Consider the following 25546-nt stretch of genomic DNA (forward strand, 5'->3'; position numbering starts at 1 on the left):
GGAATAACTATCCCTGTATTTCTCCTCAGTCTGCATGGAGCAAAAAATTGGTTTTAGCATAATCCATCAAATACATGACTCCAAGCAACCAGGACAGAGAACTCCATGGGTAAACATACAAACACATGCAAACACACACACGCACATGTGAGCGCACATATACTCCAGACATTATGGCCAAGCATGCCATACAAAACTGTGTTTATCGTGAAACAATCTGAGTTAGGAAACTAGGATTGTTGCCACCACCATTTATTTATCTAGTTCATAACTAAGGATAGAATACTATAGCAGTGCTAGAGTTGCAAAGACGTCCCTGCCCTTAAGGGGCTTACAATCTTACTGGAGAATATAACAGGCACATAAGAAGCTGGACTACAAGGAAGCATGAGCTAACAAATGCCAGACTTCGGAAGGCAGCGTAGTTTGAGAACATGGGATTCAGAGTCACAAAACCCACATCCTAGTCCCAACCCAGTATATCAGTTAACCTCTCTGGGTTTTTTCCCAGCTACAACATTAAATAGTAAGACTGAGAGGCTGTCTGCATGTTTCCATCATCATTCAGATCAAAAGCTGAGATGAGCTTTATGGAGGAGGTGGCACCTGAGCGGGACACTGAAGGAAGGCAAAGGAGGTGTTTCAGACAAGCAAAGCAGTACTGAGGTAGCTGTAAGCCTGGAGTTTGGAGGAGAGACCACAGACAAGTGTCACAAGGAGCAACGGCAGAGAGGTGGGTGGCAGGAAGTACCACCACACTTCCCACACAGGGGTGAGCGGTGTGCCTCACATTTACATCCGATCATTTACAGTACATAATTCCAGAGAGTAGAAAATACCAGAGGATAATGGCGGCATTTTTTCAAACATTACACTTGATTTCCATAAAGTATAAAATAATTTAACATTATACCTCTACATTTCAAAATTCACATCAATAAACCATCCTAATTGTCAAAATGTAAACCAAAGTTTACATTCTTAGTAAACATAACTAAATCTCTTAATTCAAAAGGACATTTGATACAAATTACATTACTCCAATAATTCCAACATTCATTTTCCACCATGTTCCAAGCACTGTGAAAATAAAAATGACTATGACAAGGTCCCTGCCCTTGAAGAGCCCACAGCCTGGCCGATGAGACAAAGATCAACTCTGCCTACCTAGAATAGAATTACTGTGATGCACAGCCTGACCAAGGTACGAGCCATGGAACACAAAGATGGATTCATCCTTTCTGAAGTTTCCACAAGGGCTCAGGAGAGAGGTCTTGGGCACAAGAAGAAATGAGTTTGGCAGAGAGAAAGTGACTATGGTAGGAGAGAGCTCCCAGGCAGAGGACACACGGGCACAGAGAGGAAGTCCAGGGCCAATGACAGGGACAGGGTGGCTGAAGCGGGGTGTAAAAGGCAACAGCTAGTGATATGAAGGCCCGGACTTAGTCCTGTGAAAATAAGGAGCCATTGCTTGTCATGTTTTAATCATCTACTAACACTGGTTCATAAGGTCAGGAAGAGATAGGACAGAAAGTGAGCAGGAAGGTTCTGTCTGTATTGTAGGCAGTCGACTGTCTGCTCTCCCCAGCAACTAAACTGCTCAGAAGCCACACTCCCCATGACCTCCTTCCTTCATCCTTTCTTCTGTCTCCTTTTTCTCTTTATGATCTGCTTCCCCTCTGTCCTCGAGTCTTCAAAATGGAGCCAGCATTGGGAAGGCATAGGAGAGGAGCAAAGGAGCAGGACTAGAAACAAACACATATGGCTAATCGAGTTACTATAAAGAAATGGTAACCGTATTGGACAAAGGTCTGCAGATGAAGGAAACTAATTCTTTTTCAGGAGTTTTCCAGAAGTGCCCAATTCACACCAAAATGTTGGAAAATCTCATACAATGTGGGGAAAGTATACAGAACCCTCGCAGAAGACTCCATTTCCTAAACTATTTTCCATTAATATCAACGTTACAAATGCAATACCATAGGATTTCACAGCCTATCTTCACACAAACAAGATCTGACCAAAATTGCATTGCTTAGCTTAAAAAATAATACACAATGTATAATTTCAAGTCTTAGGTTCTCAGCTACTACCAAAATATGTCAATATATGAATAAACTGCCTCGTGAAAAACATGCAGTAAAAGGTAGATGCAAATAAGCCATCCCTTTAGGGTAGACACTATATTAAAATTTCTTGTCATATTATAAAACCATTCTACAAAAGTAACACCTTCTTGAAATTTCATTTTGTAATGAAGAAAATAAATCTGCATCGTTTTATTTAACATTCATTCTTTAAGTTACAGTTAACACAATCTGCTTCTAATCCAAGAAATCCTAGTATAATCTGAAACACATGCATATACATTTAGTAAGACCTACATTTCTAAATAAATTACATGCATGATATACAATAAAGAATACTAATATGAGAATGTAGGACATTTATTTTTCTGCATGGAAACTTAACTACTGTACAACACATGCATATACAAAACAAACCCACAAAGCAACAGTGTGTAATAGGTAGTGAGAGACACACAAAATAAGCATATTTAAAATGCCTACAAACAGCCTTTTTTTTTTAGGCAACAAAATACATCCAGTCCTTGACATCTCATACTCACCTAGCACCACAGATGCAAGAACCTAACAGTAAACATGTACAATCTCATGCTTAACACCTAAAGCATGCACTGAATTGTATTTGTATGTTGTGATCTATTCTACTAAGTATGCAATACATACTTTTTCTTACTAATATTTTATACATTAAATTACCCTGCAGCATTTTGAAATTTTAACATTGATGTAAAACAACTTTTGAAAGATTTATGAAACAAGTTTCGAGGTTCACCTTCAGGCTGGTTTGGTTAAATGGAAAAATGGCAGCAGCCTCAAGGTTCATACTGAATGAAAATGGTGTTGTGTGCATGTGAACCCATGTAAAAAATACCTATATACAAGATGGCACAAAGATTTGTGCAGTTGGAATCACCAGTGCAAATGCATGCATTTGAGGTACTTATTTTTTTCATGGTCAGGTATAATTATGCATAGTCATTTTCCTTAAGTGCTAAAGATTTCAGACCTGATCAAATGAAAAGCTGTAAGTGTAAATATGAGCTATTTATATAGTTAATTTCAAAGTGCTATGCTTTTAATGAACATGTTTAACATTATAGATTTATATATTTAGTTTAAAATATTTATATTACTAACCAATAAATTTTCTCACTATAAAGAGACTGACTGGCAATTATACCTGGCCAAGTAATTGAAATAGCATACTTGCAAGAACTGTAGTGAAAGAGTTAAATACTTCATTATTGCTTCATTGAACTGAGAAGCCCAAAAGGCATAGATCAGCGATGCTCAGTGATGAAAAATGAATACCCAGAACAGCGGTGCATGCCCCCAAAATGACCTCTGTGCAATAAAAACTAAGCATTCTCCACGTTATCAATGCCGTTGGCATCCACATGGATATCAGACTCCCCACACAAAGATGAGGGAACAAAGCGGCTAACAGTGGGACACAAACAGCTCTTAAGCTCTGGCAATTCTTGCTTCAGGCGTTCCAATTGCTCCACTTGGAATATATTTGGTTGTTCAGGCATCCAATCATATATCCTATGATGAAACAAATAGAAAATACATAAAATACTGTAATTTTATGGTTTACCTAAGACCTGTCTGACTCAACCTTTTCATAAGAATTAGTTTACAGAATGCCTGGAACATCCACATCAGAGTTTTTGTTTTGTTTTAAAGATGAAAGTATCTATTCTCTTTTTTAAAATTTCTCTTCTTCCCAGTCTTTCCAATAATCCAGAATAGCAGCATTGCCCTTTTGTTCCCCCGATGCAATGGAGCTCAACATAAAGCAGCTGAATCAGAAAATGAAATGTCTAGTTTACTTGTGATCTAGCTTAAAGTATTTGCCCTCCAACTTGCCTTTTGTTTTTTAACAAATGGAAATCTATAAAAAACTGACTGCTCTGACTTCAAAGTCACTAAAGATCAAGATAAGAAGACTGCTCACTAGCGTGGGAACTACTCTAAAGCTGCTCAATAACGACAGACGCATCCAGAGTGGAGAACTCTGAAAGAGCCTCTGGTGACTTGACACTGGCACTACCTATCAGCAGAGAAAAGATGACCTCCTGTGCCTGAATGTGACAGCCAGGCACTATATAAGGCAGTATCAGAGAATCTTTATGACATCACAGTAGGAAAGAATTTTTTCAACACGATAAAAAATATGGTGACTCTAATAAATATCTGACTGTATTAAAACAAAGAGTTTCTATTAATTATTAAAGACATATCTAAAAGAATGAAAAATGACCTCTGGGTCAAGGTATCAAGACAGAACAGAAGCATCTAACTTCGTTCTCTCCCTATATTCCATTAAAAATAAAATAAAGATTATTTTTAATAAAATCCGTAAGTATGAAAAAAACCCAAGAGACAAAGCTACAACATTTTGAAAGCTGGAAAACAGATGGATAAATAAGAACTAAAAGTTTGTCAGTGAGAGAACGGAAAAGGCTGGCTCACAGGCCAGTGGTAGGAAACAAGAAGAGCAGAGTTAAAAGCAGGAGCAGATCGATGTAAGACGGCGGACTGTCAAACCAGAAACCACCCCTACTCCTAATCCCCCTATGAAGAGAAGAAAACAGAATCTAATCAGGAGGTTGCTAACCCAGAACACTATATTAAACATCCTCTACAGAACAGATGGGCACTCTGGTTTTTTTAAAAAAGATAAAAGCAAAACTTGGCAAGCAAACCTGCCGCTGATCTCTAAGTTTGATCCTGTTGACTTTTGGGCTCTGTACAACCATATCCAGTTGTCTAGTAATTTAATGTCTGGCTGTGACTACTCACTTTTTAATGATGGTGTTGAGCCCATGTGGGAAGATGAGAAAAACAAATGGGGAGGATGATGGCTAATTTACATTGAACAAACAGCAGAGACGAAGGGACCTCAATCACTTTTGGCTAAAGATTCTACTGTGCCTTATTGGAGAATCTTTTGATGACTCAGTGATGATATATGTGCAGCTGTTGTTAATGTTAGAGCTAAAGGTGATAAGATAGCAGTATGGACTACTGAATGTGAAAACAGAGAAGCTGTTACACATATAGAGAGGGTATACAAGGAAAGGTTAGGACTTCCTCCAAATATCGTGATTGGTTATCAGTCCCATGCAGACACAGCTACTAAAAACAGCTCCACCACTAAAAATAGGTTTGTTGTTTAAGAAGACACCTTCTGAGTATTCTCATAAGAGACCAAGTCAAGCAATCGAGATTTTGGAGCTGAATCAAAGCCTCTTCAAAAACTACTAGAGTGGACTGGATTTAAATTTGATCTCCATCCAAATGTTGTTAAGATGTAAGAGAAGTCTCATTCACTGAGGTGGGAGGACTGGAACTCAGGAGGTCAAGGGAGCAGTGAGCTGAGATTGTGCCACTGCACTCCAACCTGGGCAGCAGAGCGAGAGGGAACCTGTCTCAAAAAAAAAAAAAAAAAAAAAAAAAAATCCTTAATGACTTCAGGGAAATAGCATGTTCATTAAATGAGAATAGGATGCTAAATATATGGAAAAAAGTACATTCTGAGAAAAAAAACATAGTTCTTGGAAATTAAAGACACAATAGCAGACATGAAAAACTCAACAGAAGCCAGGCAGGGTGGCTCACACCAACAATCCCAGCACTTTGGGAGGACAAGGAAGGCAAATTGCCTGAGCTCAGCAGTTCAAGACCAGCCTGGGCAACATGGCGAAACCCTGTCTCTACTAAAATAAAAAAAATTAGCCAGGCATGGTGGCATGCGCCTGTAGGCCCAGCTACTCGGGAGACTGAGGCATGAGAATTTGCTTGAACCCAGGAGACAGAGGTTGCAGTGAGCCCAGATCGCACCACTGAACCCCAGGCTGGATGACAAGAGTGAGACTCTCTCAAAAAAACAAACAAACAAAAAACATAAAAGCTCAACAGAATGAGCAGAAAGTAAGATTGAGAAAACCTTTCAAATGAAGCAAAAAAAAAAAAAAGACAAAATAGGAGGAAAAAAAAAATGAAAAATCTGGTCCAAGAGCTATTTGATTCAAACAAAAAGACTTCTATAAAGAAAAAAAAAAAAACAGAAAATTGAAAGGGACAAAAATCAAAAGAAGTATTTTTGAAAAAATCTTCCTGTGTTTAAGAACATGTATTGACAGACTAAAAGGGTTACCAAGTGTCCAGCAAAGTGGACCAAGCCAGACCCACAAGAAAACACATCTCTATAGAATTTCCAAACACTAGTAATAAAAGGAAGACCCTCAAAGCTTCTAAACAGGAAACACAGATTACATGTGTGAGAACATAATCGAGGTGGCTTCACACTCAGCAGCAACACCGGAATGGTAAAGATAATGTAGAATGTTTCTAAAATTCTAAAGTATTTCTAACCTAGAGTTCTATACACAGCCATGACATTTCTGGACATATAAAACCTCAAAAACATTTACCTCCTGTGTCCACCTTTCTTAAGAAGATGCTGAAAGACATGTCCCATAAAACTCACTGAACCAAGAGAGAAAAAGATATGAGCTACAGGAAACAGGAGATCTAACACAGAGAATGGCAGGGCACAGGATGACAGCTGTGCACAATCAACAAATCAGTACTGGAGCAGCCCGGTGGAGAGGCAGATGTGTTGAGGGGCTATTACTCCGAGAGAGACACTGTCACTCTAGCAGCTATGTTAACCTAAGAACAGAGTGCCCTCATAAGCCTGAACTGGCATATTACTTAAATATGGTCTAACTGTGTGCTGATTTAAGTTTCCACATTACCTGCAGGATTATAATGCTTCAGCCTACTCCTGAGAACTGGTAACAGGCTACAACGAGTGTAGAACCAGGAAATACAGGATAGCCCACTCCTGCTATACCTCCAATGCCTGACCCACAGGCAGATGTGCTGAGCTAGAGACCTAGCGAGTCACACAATCAGTTTGGAAAGTTAAGACTAGCATTTAAGCGCACACACACAAAGAAGTACACGCACGAACAGGAATTATCTAAAGGACACTTGGAACTGTTTCAGGTGCATACTTATAAATACACCTTATCTGTGTACTGGGTTGCCGCATAAAATAAGCTGGGTGCAAAAAGGTTTGAAAGTCACTGTACTATTAATAATGTTCACAGCAACACTATAAAATAGTAATTACTTGGCAGCAACCTAACTGTTCCTAAATAGCAGTCTAAGTTGTGGTAAAGACAACAATGGAGTATTAATAAGATCACGAAAAGGAGTAAGGTATAGCTACATGCAACAATATAGGTTAATTTTAAGAACATAATTACAAGTTTTACGAAGTATAATTAAAGCTTGAAACTATACAAAACTACAGCTGGGGCAGCAGAATCACTTGAACCCAGGAGCTGGAGGCTAAGGCAGGAGAATCACTTGAACCCGGGTTGCAGTGAGCCGAGACAGTGCCACTGCACTCCAACCTGGGTGACAAAGACTCTGTCTCAAAAAAATAAAAAGAACGGCCTCTTACTCATCATCCTAAGTGCAAATTTCCCAAACAAAATACCAGAAAATGATATGTAGCAGTTGAGTGTTTGATCATTGAAAACACACTCACACACTCTCACCACACTTCTCTCCAATCCAAAATGCCTCAAAGGCTCCAAGTCACTAATCACTCAAAACCTTCTATGTGATATCTAAATTTGATAATGGAAAAAATAGCATAAGCAGATTATTTAGAAATAGAGGTAACTGCCAGAAGAGCCAGATAATAAAGATTTGAGGGGACAGGGTCTTGGCCAGAGACAATGGAAGAAATAGGTACAAGAAATTATTGGTATTTTAAGTCTTATCAAACTATTTGAATTTTAAAACTATATACACATGCCTTTTTGAATAAAATTTAAAAAATTTTTGAGGGTAAAAACCAACTCATCAACCCACCTTTCCCCTCCTCAGACCCTATTAGGAATCCAGTGCCTGGCCACCTTCCTGAAACCCTCAACAGAGTCATGCCCTGATTTACACTCTTGCCTCTGCCTAGAACACAAATCTTGTCAAAGTAAACATAACCACTCCCCAAATTCCAACTCAATTCTTCCTCTTTAAAGCTCCAAGCCAGGAAGAACTTTCTTGAGGACCTGTTATATCATGTATCTTGCTGTTCTCCATTAAATGTCAACATTTGGTTTCAACCAAGTAAAGCCCTTGAGATGAAGGATCTGCCTGAAATTTGTATACTCTACAAAACCATAAATGATATAATCTCATAATATTCTTCCTTGTCGGAAAATATTTGTAATCATTCCTTGTAACAAAAATACACATATAACCATATACATTCAAAAATCTGCTAAAGCCAGTACTTGTTCCAAATTACTTAAAATTTTAATTAAATTAGTTGGAAACGCTGAAGAGCGCTATGCGTCACTCATGCTATTTCATGCAAATTAACCAAACAGTTTAAAGGGCAGGTTGGTAGGATTTACTTGGACTACAATTTTAAAACCAAACTAATTGAGACAAAATACTGGAAGGAAAACAAGCTTTATTCAGAAAGTAATAACTTTATGGGAAGAATAGTAATATGAACCAAATCCAAGGAATGTATTGTTTAAAGCAGGCCTAGTGAGATTTTATCACTTACTCTTTGTGTAACACTTCTCAAGCACAGGCAATCTTCGTTTTACTGCACTTCGTCTTCTTTTTTTAAATTTCTTATAATTTAATTTTATTTTATATGAGATGGGGTCTTCTCCCAAAGTGCTGGGATTACAGGCATGAACCACCATGCCCCACCTGCGCTTTTCAGATACTGTGTTTCTTACAAATTGAAGCTTTGTGACCACCCTGCACCCAGCAAGTCTGTTGGTGCCATTTTCCCAACAGCATGTGCTCACTTCATGTCTGCGTCACATTTTGGTAATTCCCACAATATTTCAAAGTTCATTATGATTCTATCTGATATAGTGATCTGTGATTAGTGATCTTTGATGTCACTATTGTAATTGTTTTGAGGTGCCACGAATCATACCCATAAATCAGTGTGTTCTGACTGCTCCACTGACCAGCCTCTCCACTCCCTATCTTTCTGCCTCTCCTCTGGCCTCCCTGTTCTCAGAGACACATCCATACTGAAATCAGGCCAATTAACCTTACAAGGGCCCCTAAGAGTTCAGGTGAAAGAAGAGTCTTAAATCTCTCAATTTAAATAAAAAACTAGAAATGATTAAGATTAGTGAGGAAGGCATGTTGAAAACTAAGACAGGCTGAAAGCTGGGCCTCTTGAACCAAACTGTTAACCAAGTTATGAATGCAAAGGAAAAGTCCTTGAAGGAAATTGAAAGTGCTACTACAGTGAACACGACAATGCAAAGAAAGCAAAGCAGCCTTATTGCTGATAAGGAGAAAGTTTTAATGGCCTGGATAGAAGATCAAACCAGCCAAAACATTTCCTTAAGCCAAAACCTAATTCAAAGGGCTTAACTCTCTTCAGTTCTATCAAGGCTGAGAGAGGTAAAGAAGCTGCAGAAGAAAAGTTGGAACCCAACAGAGGTTGGTTCATGAAGTTTAAGGAAAAAGAAGCTGTCTCCATAACATAAAAGTGCAAAGTGAAGTATCAAGTGCTGATGGAGAAGCTGCAGTAAGGTATCCAGAAGGTCTTGCTAAGATCACTTAACAAAGTGGCTACATTGAACAACAGATTTTCTTTTCTTTTTTTTTTTTTTAAGACAGAGTCTTGCTCTGTCACCCAGGCTGCAGTGCAGTGGTGTGATCTCTGCTCACTGCAAGCTCCACCTCCTGGGTTCAGGCCATTCTCCTGCCTCAGCCTCCCGAGTAGCTGGGACTACAGGCGCCCGCCACCACACCCGGCTAATTATTATTATTATTATTATTATTATTATTATTATTATTATTTTGTAGTTTTAGTAGAGACGGGGTTTCACCGTATTAGCCAGGATGGTCTCGATCTCCTGACCTCGTGATCCGCCCACCTCGGCCTCCCAGAGTGCTGGGATTACAGGCATGAGCCATCACGCCCGGCTGAACAACAGATTTTCAATGTAGACAAAACTGCCTTCTATTGGAAGATGCCATCTAGACTTTTCGTAGCTTGAGAGATGTCAATGCCTGGCTTCAAAGCTTCAAAAAACAGGCTGGTTCTCTTGTTAGGGGCTAATACAACTGATGATGAGTTTAAGTTGAAGCCAATACTCATTTAACACTCTGAAAATTGTAGGGCCCTTCAGAATTACGCTAAATCTACTTTGTCTGTGCTCCAGAAATGCAACAAAGTCTGGATGACAACACATCTGTACACAGCATGGTTTACTGAATATTTTAAGCCCACAGTTGAGACCTATGGCTCAGGAAGAAAACGGATACTTTTCAAAATATTACTGATCATTAACAATGCACCTGGTCACCCAAGAGCTCTAACGGAGACTGCTGCTTTCATACCTGTTAACACAAAATCCATTCTGCAGCCCATGGATCAAGGAGTCACTTTGACTTTCAAGTCTTATTACCTTAGAAATACATTTCAAAGACTGTAGCTGCCACAGACAGTGATTCCTCTGAAGGATCTTGGCAAGGTAAACTGAAAACTTTTTATCATTCCAGATACCATTAAGAACATTTCTGATTCATGGGACAAGAGCAAAATATGAACATTAACAGGCATTTGGAAGAAGCTGATATCAATCCTCGTAGATGCCAGAGGGGTTCAAGACTTTGGTGGAAGAAGTCACTGCAGATGTGGCGGAAATAGAAAAAGACCTAGAAATAGAAGTGGAACCTAAAGATGTGACTGAATTGCTGCAATCTCATGATAAAACTTTAACAGACGAGGATTTGCTTCTTATGGATGAGGAAAGAAAATGGTTTTTTGAGATATATCCACCCAACAAAGATGCTCTGAAACATTGTTTAAATGACAACAAGAGATTCAGAATATTACATAAACTTAGTTAATAAAGCAGCAGCAGGGTTTGAGAAGATGGACTCCAATTTAAAGATGTACTACTGTGGGGCGGGGAGTGGTGGCCACCTGTAATCCCAGCACTTTGGGAGGTAAAGGCAGGCAGATCACCTGAGGTCAGCAATTCGAGAACAGCCTGGCCAATATGGTGAAACCCTGTCTCTACCAGAAACACAGAAATTAGCTGGATGTGGTTGTGCATGCCTGTAGTCGCAGCTACTCGGGAGGCAGAGGCAGGAGAATCACTTGAACCTGGGAGGCGGAGGTTGCAGTGAGCCGAGATTGTGCCATTGCACTGCAGCCTGGGCGACAGAGCGAGACTCAATCTCAAAAAAATAATAATAAAATAAAAATAAAGATGTTTTGGCAGGGCGCGGTGGCTCACACCTGTAATCCCAGCACTTTGGGAGGCCAAGGTGGGTGGATCACTTGGGGTCGGGAGTTCAAGAACCTGGCCAACATGGCAAAACCTCTTCTCTAGTAAAAATACGAAAATTAGCCGGGCATGGTGGCAGGCGCGCGCCTGTAATCCCAGCTACCCAGGAGGCTGAGGCAGAAGAATCGCTTGAACCCAGGAGATGGAGGTTGCAGTGAGCCAAGATCATGCCACTGTACTCCAGCCGGGGTGATAAGAGTGAGACTCTGTCTCAAAAAAGCAAAAACAAATAAAAAAGATGTTTTACTGTGGGTGAAAAATGCTCTTAAACACCATCATGTGCAACAGAGAAATACTGTGTAAAAGGAAGAGTCCACTGGTACAGCAGACTTCATTTGTATCTTATTTTAAGAAATTGCCACAGCCACCTCAACCTTCAGCAACCACCACCTTAAACAGTCAGCAGCCATCAACATCAAGGCAAGACCCTCCAGCAGCAAAATGATTATGATTTGCTGAAGGCAGATTGTTAGCATTTCTTAATAATAACGTATTTTAAAATTAAGATATATACTGTGTTTTCTCAGACGCAACGCTACTGTACACTTGGTAAACTACAATGTAGTATAAACATAACTCTTTTTTTAGACAGAGTCTCACTCTGTCACCCAGACTGGAGTGCAGTGGCCCGATCTCGGCTCACTGCAACCTCTGCCTCCTGGGTTCAAGCGATTCTCCTGCCTCAGCCCCGAGCAGCTGGGATTACAGGCACGCACCACCACACCCAGCTAATTTTTGTATTTTTAGTAGAGACAGGGTTTCACCATGTTGGTCAGGCTGGTCTCAAACTCCTGATCTCATGATCTGCCCGCCTCAGCCTCCCAAGGTGCTGGGATTACAGGCGTGAGCCACTGCGCCCGGCCTAAACATAACATTTATATGCACTCAGAAACCAAAAGATTTAGGACTTGCTTTGCTGTGGTGGTCTGGATCCCAGCCTTCACTATCGCTGAGGTACACCTGTATGAGCAAGTCTGCTAATCCCTCAGCAGAGTAAATGACATCCCTTCTAATCCCAAATGTCTTTATACTAAAGAAACCTTTTTGACTCTCAGATTAGTGGCTGCCAAAGAAGCTGATGGAAAAAAAAAGATTTGTTCAATAAATTATTTGAATCCCTACTGGGTGCCCCACATTGTTCTAACCTCAATAGCAATGAACAAATCAGACAAACAGCCTTGTCCTCCTCATGTAGCCTATATTCTCATTTGCACGTGTGCATTAGTGCCAAGGAGGATGGAGGAAAGGGGCTGGGGAGAAAAGCAAGTAAAATATAACACAGAATATGTGGTGTGTCAGATGATGATAAATGATATGGAGACAAGTCAGGAAGTGCACTGTGAATAGAGGTTGTTATTTGAAATCGGTTATTCAAGAAAGTCCTCACTGAGGTGACATTTAATTTGTTATGGAAGTCTTTCTCCAAAGAATGGGAAACAGCAGATGGGGGAATTTTGTGGAAGGTCAGAGAGGGAAAGAGGGTTGGAAGGTGGTGGGGTGGCAGATTGGCTCATATAGGGCCCTCAGGCTTCAGCTTTTCCTTTAGGTGACACAGAAAACTGTGGGAGAGTTTTAAGTAGCAACATGATCAGACATAGGTCTTAAAAGCTTCCCTCTGACTACTGTACTAAGAATAAACGGCCTGACCGTTAAGGGTAGAGACAGTCACCAGGGGGCAGGCTACCTCAACAATCCACACCAAAGATGAGCTGCTTTAGTTGAGTGACAACAGTTAACTTGGTGAGTAGACTGATTCAGGATATATTTTGAAGACAGAACAAAAAGATTTTCTATCTGACTGGATTTGGGGTATGAGATAAAGAACAGAGTCATGGAAGACTAAGAATATGGTCTGAATTGTCACTTATACTGAAATCAGGAAGACTGTAAGAGGAACAGGTGTCAGTACCTGGAAATAAAAGTGTACAGAGGTCTAGGGAAGGGACTGAGTTGGAGATATGTAAGTGTGAGAACACAGAAAGTTATGAAAAGCCACAGAATTGGACAAGAGGAATGAGAGAGTCGGTATAGACAGAGAAGAGGTCTAAGGGCTGGCAGTCACCCTCACCCCCAGGATGATTTAGTATATATATCTGAGTTAGGGCCCAGTCATTTGAATCCTTAACAAGCTTCCCAAGTGATTCTGCTCTCCTTCAAACTTTGAAAACACCCACAGGCAAATGTCAAGATAACCTCAGGCTGAACTGCAGAATTTTAACTTAACTAAGTTTAATTTTATTTATAATTTCATAAGATGAAATCTATACTTCTAAATTCCATGAAAATTTTTCATGAAAAACAAATACCTATCGTAAATTAGACCATTAACTCCAAGTTCCTTCAATTTCCTTCTGTTTTCAGGATCATTGGTATCATCACCCCAGCAGAATATGACTAGTCCCTTAGCTTTTGCCTCTTGAATATAGGATGGGTTTCTGAGCAAGTCTTCAGTATGTACATTTATCCCCTAGAAGAAGAAAAATTAGTTGTGCATGAAAAAGAAAACATTAACTGCAAAGCTAAATGCTCACACTCTAAATCAGTGCTCTCCAAAGTATAGTAGGCGGGAAAATAAAATGTCAGATTTTTTTCTTCCAATAATTTTATCTTATTATTTTTAATGGACACTTCATACATAAATATATTCACAATATATTAATATATACATAATGTATAAACATACATATTGAATGTGCAGTCAAAAAATGTACTAATGGAATGCTCTATCAAAACAAGTTTACATTCATCTGTAAAATGGGAATAATATTTTTAAAAGGCATACAGTCTAAACATTTTTAGATTATTCATAAAATCTATTCAGAAAGTTAAACTAAAAAATTTAATGTATGCCTATAACAAATTTTGTACTTAATTTGTTTTTCATCCTGAGATCTAATATCCTCGCTTTTAAGTAGAGCCACTTGTTTGCTACAGTTTAGTCAAAACATTAACATTAGATGGGTAAAGTAATATGAAATCTTTACTACTACTCTAAAATAGAAAATAGAAAATTAAAAAGATAAAAATTCAAACATAACTTACCAGTAGATTTTCAAACTGTGCAAAGCTCATTGCAATGGGGGTTGTCCGAGATCTGAGGTCCATGAGTTCGGGATAAATCTCAGATTTTCCTTGAGTTAAAAATAGTATGGGATATTTGTTCTGCTTTTGCCGAACCCTGAAAAGAAACAATTTAAAAAATACCTTTCAATGGGGGTAACTGTAATATTCCTTTTTGGAATTTTAGAAAACACTGAACGTATAAAGAAAACAAACGAGGCCAGGCATGGTGGCTCACACCTGTAATCCCAACACTTTGGGAGGCCAAGGTGGGCAAAGCACTTGCGGTCATGAGTTCAAGACCAGCCTGGACAACATGGCGAAACCCCGTCTCTACTAAAAATACAAAAATTAGCCGAGTATCATGCATAGGCCTGTAATCCCAGCTACTGAGGAGGTTGGGGCACAAGATCACTTGAACCCTGAAGGCAGAGGTTGCAGTGAGCTGAGATCACACCACTGCACTCCAGCCTGGGCAACAGACCAAGACTCTGTTTCAAATAAATAAATAGATTAAAAGAAAGAAAGAAAGGAAACAAAGAAACATATTCCCATTTCTCAGCTAAAACCACCATTAACATGTGTTGCCTTTTCAGGCCAGGTACAGTGCAGTGGCTCATGCCTGTAATCCAAACACTTTGGAAAGCCAAGGCAGAAACGTCACTTGAGCCTAAGAGTTTGACACCAGCCTGTGAAACAGGAGGAGACCTCATTTCTACAAAAAAAATACAAAATTAGCCAGTCTTAATGGCACGCACGTGCAGTCCCAGCTACTCAAGAGGCCAAGGCAGGAAGACTGCTTGTGTCCAAGAGGTCAGGGCTGCAGTGTCATCATCACACCACTGCAGCCTAGGTGACAGAGTGAGATCCTGTCTCAAAAACAATTTTTTTTAAATAAAAGATAAATACGAATTTAAAATTTTTCTATACAAGAGCTAAAATATTCTCAGATATCGGCAGTGATAAATCCCTAGGGAGCTTACAATATGGTAAGGAGTATATGACCTGCCTGTAAAATAAAGGGTGTAAGACTCTAGACCTAGTAGGTGTGGACTTCACAGAAGTAGTAGGCACCCTAGCAAGCAGTGAAGAAAGGGCATGAGGATACACACAACCGACGTGATTTCAGAGGACAGATCATGGGGGAAAGCTGGACAACTACCCCACCTCCAGAATGGTGCCTTAAGTGCTAGACACATTCTAAGAGTACAGGAAAAAACACAGAGTATTACTCACATTGTGCAAATATCTGCATCAAATGAAGAAAACACTATTCTCCTCTTCCCAGAATTTTCTAAAACAGTTTTTAAAATTATATCCAAAAACAGATTCATGTCAAAATATGTTGATAAGTTACCATCCCACATTCCATCCTAGTGAAAGAGAAAGCAAAATAAAAGTCACTGCACATCCTAAAATCAGTGCTAGAAACTCTGTTTTTATTCTTGCAAGCTATGATGATAAAACCCCTGACAGCATCTAGTCCAACTATTATTTTATAGATGATGAAACCTGAAAAGATTAAGTGATCTGCCCAAGATCACAAAGCTATTTAGTGATGACACAGGTCATAATTCAGACATAGAGACTCTCATACAGAAAGCAAGTAACTATTAACTATATTATCAATACACTTTTGCATTAACAAAGTTAAAATAAAAGCTAAAACTCTAGAATTTTGCAGTCTGCTATGACTTTATTTCCATAAATTATAAGACACATCATCTGCTAACAAATTAATAAAATGTCCCTACTAATTATTAATTACCAGTTTAAAAGTCTCATTCTTCGGGTCTTGGGCATATCAAGTAACCAAAAATTAATTAAAGTAACTCAATAAATATAGCCAAGACACCAAGCCAGCTCTATTGACATTCAAATGTTAAATGTTTTAAGTATTAGTCACTGAAATAATTCTAGAAGCTCAGAAAACTAAAAATCACATTATTAGGGAAACCTTAGTCGAGAATTCACTACATTAATGAGGACCAGCTTGTCACAAACAGCATAATTTGAGGGCAATTACAGATTATTCTGACCAAAACAAATTCAAGGGTATTGCTCAATGCCCAATCATGACATCTGAATTAACTACTTTCAACGCCCCACACTCTACTACCCCAAGCCCCTTGCAATGCATCCCATCAATCTGCACATATTCTCTCTGATATATTCAATAGTTAGCTAATTGTTTTCCACAACTGAAATATAAGTCCCAGGAAGACAAGGCCTTATTCTCTTTTGTGGACTACTTGTCCCGAGCACTTGGAAAATGCCTGGTCATAGCAGCTTTTCAAAAAATATTTGTTGAACAAAAAAATGACTAAATTTGTAAGTGATTTAAAACAACTGCAGAAATTTTTTTTCCTGAGTAATTATTACTAGCTACTGTTAACAACAGAAAACTGCTTAGAAAATTATTTAAAACATATTCTTATATGGGAAATAAGAAAGTAAAAACTAAATCCAAGAGATGTGACTGTCCACTTTATAAGTATCTCCCCAAAACCATCATATTGTTCACACAAGACACATGTAAACTGAAATTTCTACAATATTCATCATTAATTTGAAATACTCACATACTAGCATGAATGCAAGATATGTTTTATTTAAAGGGTCCAATAAGCATTGTGCTTGATGGAGGACGCCACAATGAGATTTCAATTTAGCTTATTCCATTAAAATACAAAGATAGAAATGAAAGAATTTTTTAGAAAGGGCATAGAGAGTACAGAATATGCTGCATAGAGAATTACTTACCCTTTGTTGGCAGATCCATTTTATTTCAATGTTAAACCCTACATCTTCTGGCAAAGACTCTAAAACCTACAGTTTTGTTTGTTGGTGGTAAATTTTGTTTTTGATGAGATGGATAGCAGAATAAGAAAACAAAAAAATAGAATTATTACTAAAAATAATAAGAATTTATCATTAGTAGCAATAAAATGTTTTGTGCATAATGCACAAACATATTTTCTCATACTCAAAGTGACAACCTGGTAGATGATTATGTTAAATAAGGTCAAAAGAAATTAAGCAGCAAAAGCAGGAGTCTCAGGCACCGTCTGTGATAACTGACCAACACAAAGATGGTCCTTAACCTCAAATCCTTTTCGCCATTACTAGTAAACATCCAAAGTGAACTCTAACACAATAGGCAACATCATGAATTCAAGACATTTGTCATGTATTCTACATTGCATTTGGGGATGTCAATCTACTTGCCTAAAATCTATGAAAATCCATGATTTTTAGATTGTTTTAAAGGTGATGATGCTAAACAAATACCATAACTTCCTGAAAAGATGTATCCCCAAATGAAAAGATTATGCTGCAGCTCATAAAACAAAAAAGTTATAATTTATATAAATGACAAATGCTATCAGTGTATCTAAACTAAATTATCTAGACACTTTGCCATCAGATTATTTTGGCAGTCTTAACTAGAAAATGACATTGAAAATATGAAACTTGGTTAGTAACCTCCAAAGAATGGACTTGTTCAGTCTTAAACAAACATGAAGGCCAGACATATACATAAATATGCTCAGGGCAAAATGAATTTGACAGAGATTATGTTTTATTATTATTTTTGAGGCATAGTCTCACTCTGTCACCCAGACTGGAGCACAGTGGCACAATCTCAGTTCACTGCAACCTCCACCTCCAGGGTTCAAGCAATTCTCCTGCCTCAGCCTCCCGAGTAGCTGGGATTACAGGTGCCTGCCACCACGCCTGGCTAATTTTTTGTATTTTAGTAGAGATGGGTTTCACCATGTTGACTACGCCAGTCTGAAACTCCTGACCTCAGGTGATCTACCTGCCTTGGCCTCCAGAAGTGCTGGGATTACAGGCGTGAGCCACTGTGCCCGGCAGATTATTTTAGATACTTCAAAATTTCAGGTATCAAAGAACATGTGTAACACATATGGTATTTAATTTTTAACAGCAAATAAATGCATACAAACAGAATAATACAGTGGTAAGAACACAGCCCAGGAGTCTGGTGACCTGGCATCTAGCTCTGGGTCTACTCTTAACCAGCTGCATGTAAAGTACAGCATCTAAAACAGTTTGTATTCAATTTTGTGTGGGACTTTTTTTATTTTCTCCTATATCTAAAGACTTATTTAACACATCTGTCATATTTTTGCTGGACTAATGCAAAATGAGAAAGACTAGGACAATATATTAGTGTTGAGATTGCTAAAAGGCGAATTTGCCAGAAAAGTGTCTATATAATGAGATTATATTTGGTATTATTTTAGCGTTAAAATTTCTTTTTTTTTTTTTGAGACGGAGTCTCGCTCTGTCATCCAGGCTGGAGTGCAGTGGCGCAATCTTGGCTCACTGCAAGCTCCACCTCCCGAGTTCACGCCATTCTCCTGCCTCAGCCTCCTGAGTAGCTGGGACTACAGGCACCCGCCACCACACCTGGCTAATTTTTTGTATTTTTAGTAGAGGCAGGGTTTCACATGTTAGCCAGGATGATCTCGATCCCCTGACCTCGTGATCCACCTGCCTCAGCCTCCCAAAGTGCTGGGATTACAGGCGTAAGCCACCACGCCTGGCCAAAATTTCTTTGTGATTGAATTATAATGGCAAAGTGAGCAAATGAGTTTGTGTGTATGTTTTAACTTATTTGACTAAAAGGTTGTCAAACCTGTATTACAATTTAAAATTTTTTTTCCTGGGAATCATGAGATTTCTAAAAAACAAATGATTTTAGAAAATTGAATTAGAAGAAATGATCTTACTTAGATGGGCTTCATAAGTACCTTAAAAGTTATACAAATTACATTTTATTTATTTATTTATTTTTGAGACAGGATCTCTCTCTGTTGCCCAGGCTGGAGTGCAGTGGCACAATCACAGCTCACTGCAGCCTCAACCTCCTGGGCTTAAACTGTCTGCCTGCCCTGGCCTCCCAAAGTGCTGGGATTACAGGAATGAGCCACCATGTCCGGCCAAAAATGATGTTTTAAATGCACTAGGATAATGTTCATTGTAGGGACTCTCTTTCAGCATCCTTTTTGCAGAGTGAATAATCAATACTTAATTTACCTTTAACCACTGAGATTTTAATGATTTAGATTGTTTTATGAACCCCTCAAGAAATACATACCTAAATATTTTAACAAAATCTTCATTATAGTCACTTCTTTCCTTTCTAAATCATATATATATTTATATACACGTTTTAGCAAGTAGCTAATATACATAAAACCCATTAAGCTAATAAGCTCCACTCCCCAAATAAGAATTTCCACATAATAGTAAACTAAAATTACCTATTTTTGCCTAAGAAATCTACTATACCTGACATGAACAGAAAAAGACAATGAGAAAGACCAGAATTTAGAAACTGGAGTCGGCGGAACAAAGCAGAGCCAGCATCTCCTCAGCATCTGTGTGGGCTTTCCTGATGCTGTCAAGGGTGTTCCTGTATTAAATTGTATCTAGTTTTTAAGTCTTCATGCTAGTTTTGTGTGAAGATCTGTTTTCTCAGAGTGAAATTCTGAAATTTCAATATCATCTTAAGTAAGAGAGGCACTTATTTTCTTTGGTTGAAGAAACTCGCTTCCCTCTCAAAACTAAGGAACAGTTTAAAATATTGTTAAAAAAAAAAAAAAAAACTTTCTCTCCCATCATCACCTTTCTCTCACTCCTATACCTGTGCCCTCTCCTTCCCATTTATAAACAGAAATACATGGATTTGCTACTCTTACCAAATTAACATACTGAGATGGGAATTTTTATTTATTTGAGTAGAAGTTAGTCTTGGGGAAAGAAAAAAAGTAGCACAAGTATACCACACAAGAATGAATCTTATTGGCTGGGTGTGTTGGCTCATGCCTGTATTCTCAACCCCTGGGGAGGCTGAGGCTGGGGGACAGCATTAAGTCCAGAGGTTTGAATTCCCTTGAGACCAGCCTGGGCAACAAGGTGAGACCATCTCTACAAAAAAATTAAAAAATTAGCCAGGCATGGTGGTGCACACCTGCAGTCCCAGCTACTTGAGAGACTGAGGGAGATGGGAAGATCACTTGAGCCAAGGAAGTTGAGGCTGCAGTGAGCCCTGATCACGCCACTGCACTCAGCCTGGATGTCAAAGTGGGATTGTCACACACACACACACAAACAAACACACAAAGTATCTTCTCTAAAAGGCACCAATGATGATAAATTCATATTAACATTGTCTTTAACACAGCCTTTTTAGGATCCTTTTTAAGAAACAAAAGTAAATTATTCATATATAACAAAGTTAATGATAGCCTTGCTTTGGTTTTCCTCAATAACTTACCATCTTAAGAGAAGGAAATGGCTGATTTTCTGAAAAGGAATTTTCCTCCTGGACCACAGATTCTGAAATTTTAAAATACAAAATCTTAGTAAATAACATACCACTATATCACTAAGAGCTTTCTTAAATCCTTAGCGCCAAAAAAAACAGGGAAAGAAAGAGAGAGTGTGTGTATGAGCAAGCACAAGAGCATAAGTAACTCTGAGATCCCCTTTTTTTTTTTTTTATAGAGGTAGGGTCTCACTCTGTCATCTAGGCTGGAACACAGTGGCATGATCATTGCTCAATGTAGCCTCAAACTCAAGCAGGCTCAAGCATTGATCCTCCAGCCTCAGACTCCCAAGTAGCTATGCCCATAGACATGCACTACCACATCCAGCTCATTTTAAAAATTTTTTTGTAGAAATGAGGTCTAGTTGCTCAGGCTGATCTTGAACTCCTGGCCTCAAGCAATTCTCCCAACTCGGCTTCCAAAACTGCTGGGATTACAGGAGTGAGCCACTGTGTCCAGCCCCTATATACAGTATTTTTAAAGGCTCTTGTATGTATTAAACATCAAAAACCCATTTTCCTTTTTTAAATTTTTATTAAAGTTTTAGGGTACACGTGCACAATGTGCAGGTTAGTTACATATGTATACATGTGCCATGCTGGTGCGCTGCACCCATTAACTCATCATTCAGCATTAGGTATATCTCCTAATGCTATCCCTCCCCCCTCCCCCCACCCTACAACAGTCCCCAGAGTGTGATGTTCCCCTTCCTGTGTCCATGTGTTCTCATTGTTCAATTCCCACCTATGAGTGAGAACATGCGGTGTTTGGTTTTTTGTCCTTGCGATAGTTTACTGAGAATGATGATTTCCAATTTCATCCATGTCCCTACAAAGGACATGAACTCATCATTTTTTATGGCTGCATAGTATTCCATGGTGTATATGTGCCACATTTTCTTAATCCAGTCTATCATTGTTGGACATTTGGCTTGGTTCCAAGTCTTTGCTATTGTGAACAGTGCCACAATAAACATACGTGTGCATGTGTCTTTATAGCAGCATGATTTATAGTCCTTTGGGTATATACCCACTAATGGGATGGCTGGGTCAAATGGTATTTCTAGTTCTAGATCCCTGAGGAATCGCCACACTGACTTCCACAATGGTTGAACTAGTTTACAGTCCCACCAACAGTGTAAAAGTGTTCCTATTTCTCCACATCCTCTCCAGCACCTGTTGTTTCCTGACTTTTTAATGATTGCCATTCTAACTGGTGTGAGATGGTATCTCATTGTGGTTTTGATAGTGGGCGAAGGACATGAACAGATACTTCTCAAAAACCCATTTTCTAAATAAGCAACCTTCATGAAAACCGATTTGCAACGATTAATAGACACCAGTCTGTAGACTCAAGAGTGATTACTTTCTTATAAAATTTGTACTAAAGTACTACTCTTTAAAAAGTAGTCACAAGCTGTGATTTTGCTATTTCTCCAGAGAATTAAGAGTTGTGTGATTTTGCTAAGACTACTATTTGAAATACTAAAATCAGCTCAGAAACTACAAATTAGAGAATATATAGCTACTACTGTGCTTTTGTTATTATCAATTAATCAATATAGACTAAAAAAAAGAATTATTTTCCAAAAGTGGAAAAAATTAAAATATCAAGTTTTTCTTAAAAACTCACACACAAAACCTGTATTACAAATTCAAAGATAAAATCATGTATAATTTTCCAGTGGAATAAACTAAAGGTAAAATTCATTTTATTACTAAGACTCATAAAATATCTATAAGCCTATATAGTTACGTTTATGCTCTGGGTGGGGATAATCTTTGGTCTTAAGCACTTCACAATCTTTATAAAGATATTAAAACTGTATGGTTATCACAATTACAGATAAACACCTATATCTATAGTACACCTACTATATGTACAGCACCATCAGTCTCTGGGAATATAAAAACATTTTCCTACCCCTGATGGGCTAACACTCCAGTTGAAAAGACAGGACATATATGAAAATAAAGGATTTAAAATGAATACAATAAGCCTCATATGAATGGCACAGCCATTAATTTCTATGGGAGTAGAAAAGTGAAGTGAAATTATAAAGGGATGTGGTAGGCAGGACAAAGCTTGCCCACGGTCATAACAGGTAAATGAAGAGTTGGTTCAAATTGACCCTGTAGCCAGATTCTATAGTTGATTTACTTTCTACTTTGTAATGGTTAAGAATGTTTGGAAAGATTGATAGGTATTAACACTTTGATCATCAAGCTAAGAAAAGCAATGCAATGGTTACTATACACGATATATATTTAGTAGAAAACCAATGCAAATTAATTTCCGAACTATAAAATTACATTTAGAAGGCCCAGTATTATACTCATAAAAATGACCAAGTATCAAGTATGTACTAAAATCGATTTTAAAAATCCTATTAATGCTAACTACAAAAGGAAAACAGTGTTTCCATATTGGTACATACCTTTCCGATCCTTAGATTTCAGTGCAGTCACATGAGTGAGCTAGAAAGCACACAAACAAAATGAAATCAGAAAGGAAGCCTTAGCTTATGAAGAGATGGTTAACAGAAAATATCTTGAAAAACTAGCAAGATAAAAAAGCCTATAAAATGTAGAACTATCAGTTTAATAAGAATAAGCACTAGCCACTATATATACTTTATATGTGCATACACATTTAAGACAATGATCAAATACTCAATTAGGGAAGAATATAAAAATTCTTCACTAGATAACTGTTAATAGGGAATCATGCATTTATTTAGGTTCCTAATAGGGATAGGAAGAGGTACCATGTAAAATTACATGATAAAAAATATTCAAGGGTATTGGAAATTAACATATATTTGCCAACTATTGCATAAAAGGCCTATCGTAAAATAATGACCATTGTATGAAGAAGGGCTACTGCAGAACAGAAGCAACCTAAAGATTATGAATGAGAAGGGCTAGCCACTATGGCCTACAAAAACTTATGGTCTAGTTCGTTCCTTCATAAATACAAAAACCAGTGGGGTCCACGGAAATGGTTGGAGAAGACAGCTGGATCAATACAGAACCCTTCTCCCAAACAGAACAGAATACCAAAGCACACACTCTACACATTAAATGTAACAGTCATCCCCATGTGCAAAGAGAACATAACCATATACAAGCAAGTACAATAGTCCTAAAGCTAAGGGATAATTTACATTTCATGTTATTATTACTACCTTTAACAACTGGAGTTGGTCAAATGTTAATTCTTTTACTGGAATTTCAAATAATTCAACTGGATCAGCATCAAATTTCTAAAAAAAGAAAGAAAGAAAGAAAAAGAAAGAATAAAGAAAATTAAGAGAAAAGTGAGCCCTAAATTATTACTGAATGCTTACACTAGACAGGCCTAGCAACTCTATTTACTCAACAGTGAGAATAACTGTTAGTAGCCATACTGAGCCCATGCAGGACAGCCCTTCTAACCTAACACCACCTCCCAGCCCTTATTCTGGCTTTCATTTTTATTGCAGTGTAGAATACCTGGAAGGAAAATGCAGCTGGGAGAAAGCTGTAGTGCTAAAGACAGCTGAGGATAGAACCAGAGGTCAGTCATCTCCCCTACTTCCTGTTATGCTGTCTATACATTTTCTTTGATACTTATCCATACTACATGACTAGAAATCAATATGAAAGTACTATATAAAATTTATTTCTGTAAGTTTCTAATCTTTTCGAAGACTTTTATACATTTGATTAAAAACAGCAGACATACCAAATGTCATGAAAAAATTGTCTGATTAGCTATAAACCATAATACTTAAGCACTGAGCTATCATGTTTCCCCCACAAGCAAATCTGTTGTATTAGGTTTTAATGTCTGTCAAATGATCAGTGTCACTCTGTTGAAGGCACTTCTACAGGAAATGAATTAAGGTATCACCAATAAATCATCTGTCCAACAAATATACTAAAATCTATCACATATATATTCATTCATGTACATTGGTATGAACCTGTACATGCATGAAGTTTTTCTGGAATACACAAGAAACTATTAAAAGTAAGACAGTGAGAACAAGGAAAAACAGGAAAGATTTATTTCTCATTCCATAATCTTCTGAAATACTTATATTTTTTCTAATGAAGACGAATTGTTTTTATAAGAAAAACACCAGCTTAAAAATCAAAATTCAGTATAAAAGTTCATTGCTTTCATTTCTCAGTTAACTCATTCAGGTTCAACTTCAGATCAAGATATAGCCTGGTGAAAATGGGGCATTAGTAATATTTGAACTCTCATTGATTTTCAGAAGTAAATTGTAGCTCGGCCGGGTGCAGTGGCTCACATCTGTAATCCCGGCACTTTGGGAGGCTGAGATGGGCGGATCATCTGAGGTCAAGAGTTTGAGACCAGCCTGGCCAACATGGTGAAGCCCCGTCTCTACTAAAAAATACAAAAATTAGTTGGGCATGGTCCAGCTACTTAGGAGTCTGCAGTCCTAGCTACTTAGGAGGCTGAGGCAGGAGAATCGCTTGAACCCAGGAGGTGGAGGTTGAGCCAAGATCACACCACTGCACTCCAGCCTAGGCGACAGAGCAAGACTCGGTCTCAAATAAATAAATAAATAAATTGCAGCTAGATCAATTAATCTCAATCTTGGCTAATAAGATAATTTATCACTTCATTCTTTCTCATTTATCTTTTCATG

General features: G+C 38.2%; 1 protein-coding gene and 1 pseudogene across 8 annotated transcripts in view; one reads left to right on the forward strand and one right to left on the reverse strand.

Moving 5' to 3' along the window:
* Positions 1 to 236: 236 nt before the first annotated feature.
* GPCPD1 (glycerophosphocholine phosphodiesterase 1) overlaps positions 237 to 25546 on the reverse strand; it is a 67281-nt gene continuing 41971 nt past the window's right edge. For all 8 annotated transcript variants that reach the window (XM_054541555.2, XM_009233288.4, XM_024238951.3 and 5 more), the window contains 8 exons: positions 24071 to 24148; positions 23321 to 23360; positions 20832 to 20893; positions 17285 to 17350; positions 15758 to 15894; positions 14504 to 14639; positions 13768 to 13928; positions 237 to 3635 (listed from right to left, as the gene is read on the reverse strand). In XM_054541555.2, coding sequence (XP_054397530.2) covers positions 3446 to 3635; positions 13768 to 13928; positions 14504 to 14639; positions 15758 to 15894; positions 17285 to 17350; positions 20832 to 20893; positions 23321 to 23360; positions 24071 to 24148 — 870 coding nt within the window. In that variant the 3' untranslated portion in view covers positions 237 to 3445. The remainder of the gene's footprint in view (positions 3636 to 13767; positions 13929 to 14503; positions 14640 to 15757; positions 15895 to 17284; positions 17351 to 20831; positions 20894 to 23320; positions 23361 to 24070; positions 24149 to 25546) is intronic.
* On the forward strand, positions 4342 to 5340 carry LOC129052266 (eukaryotic translation initiation factor 4E-like; annotated as a pseudogene).

Source organism: Pongo abelii, chromosome 21, assembly GCF_028885655.2.
Source record: "Pongo abelii isolate AG06213 chromosome 21, NHGRI_mPonAbe1-v2.0_pri, whole genome shotgun sequence".
Classification (NCBI taxonomy): domain Eukaryota; kingdom Metazoa; phylum Chordata; class Mammalia; order Primates; family Hominidae; genus Pongo; species Pongo abelii.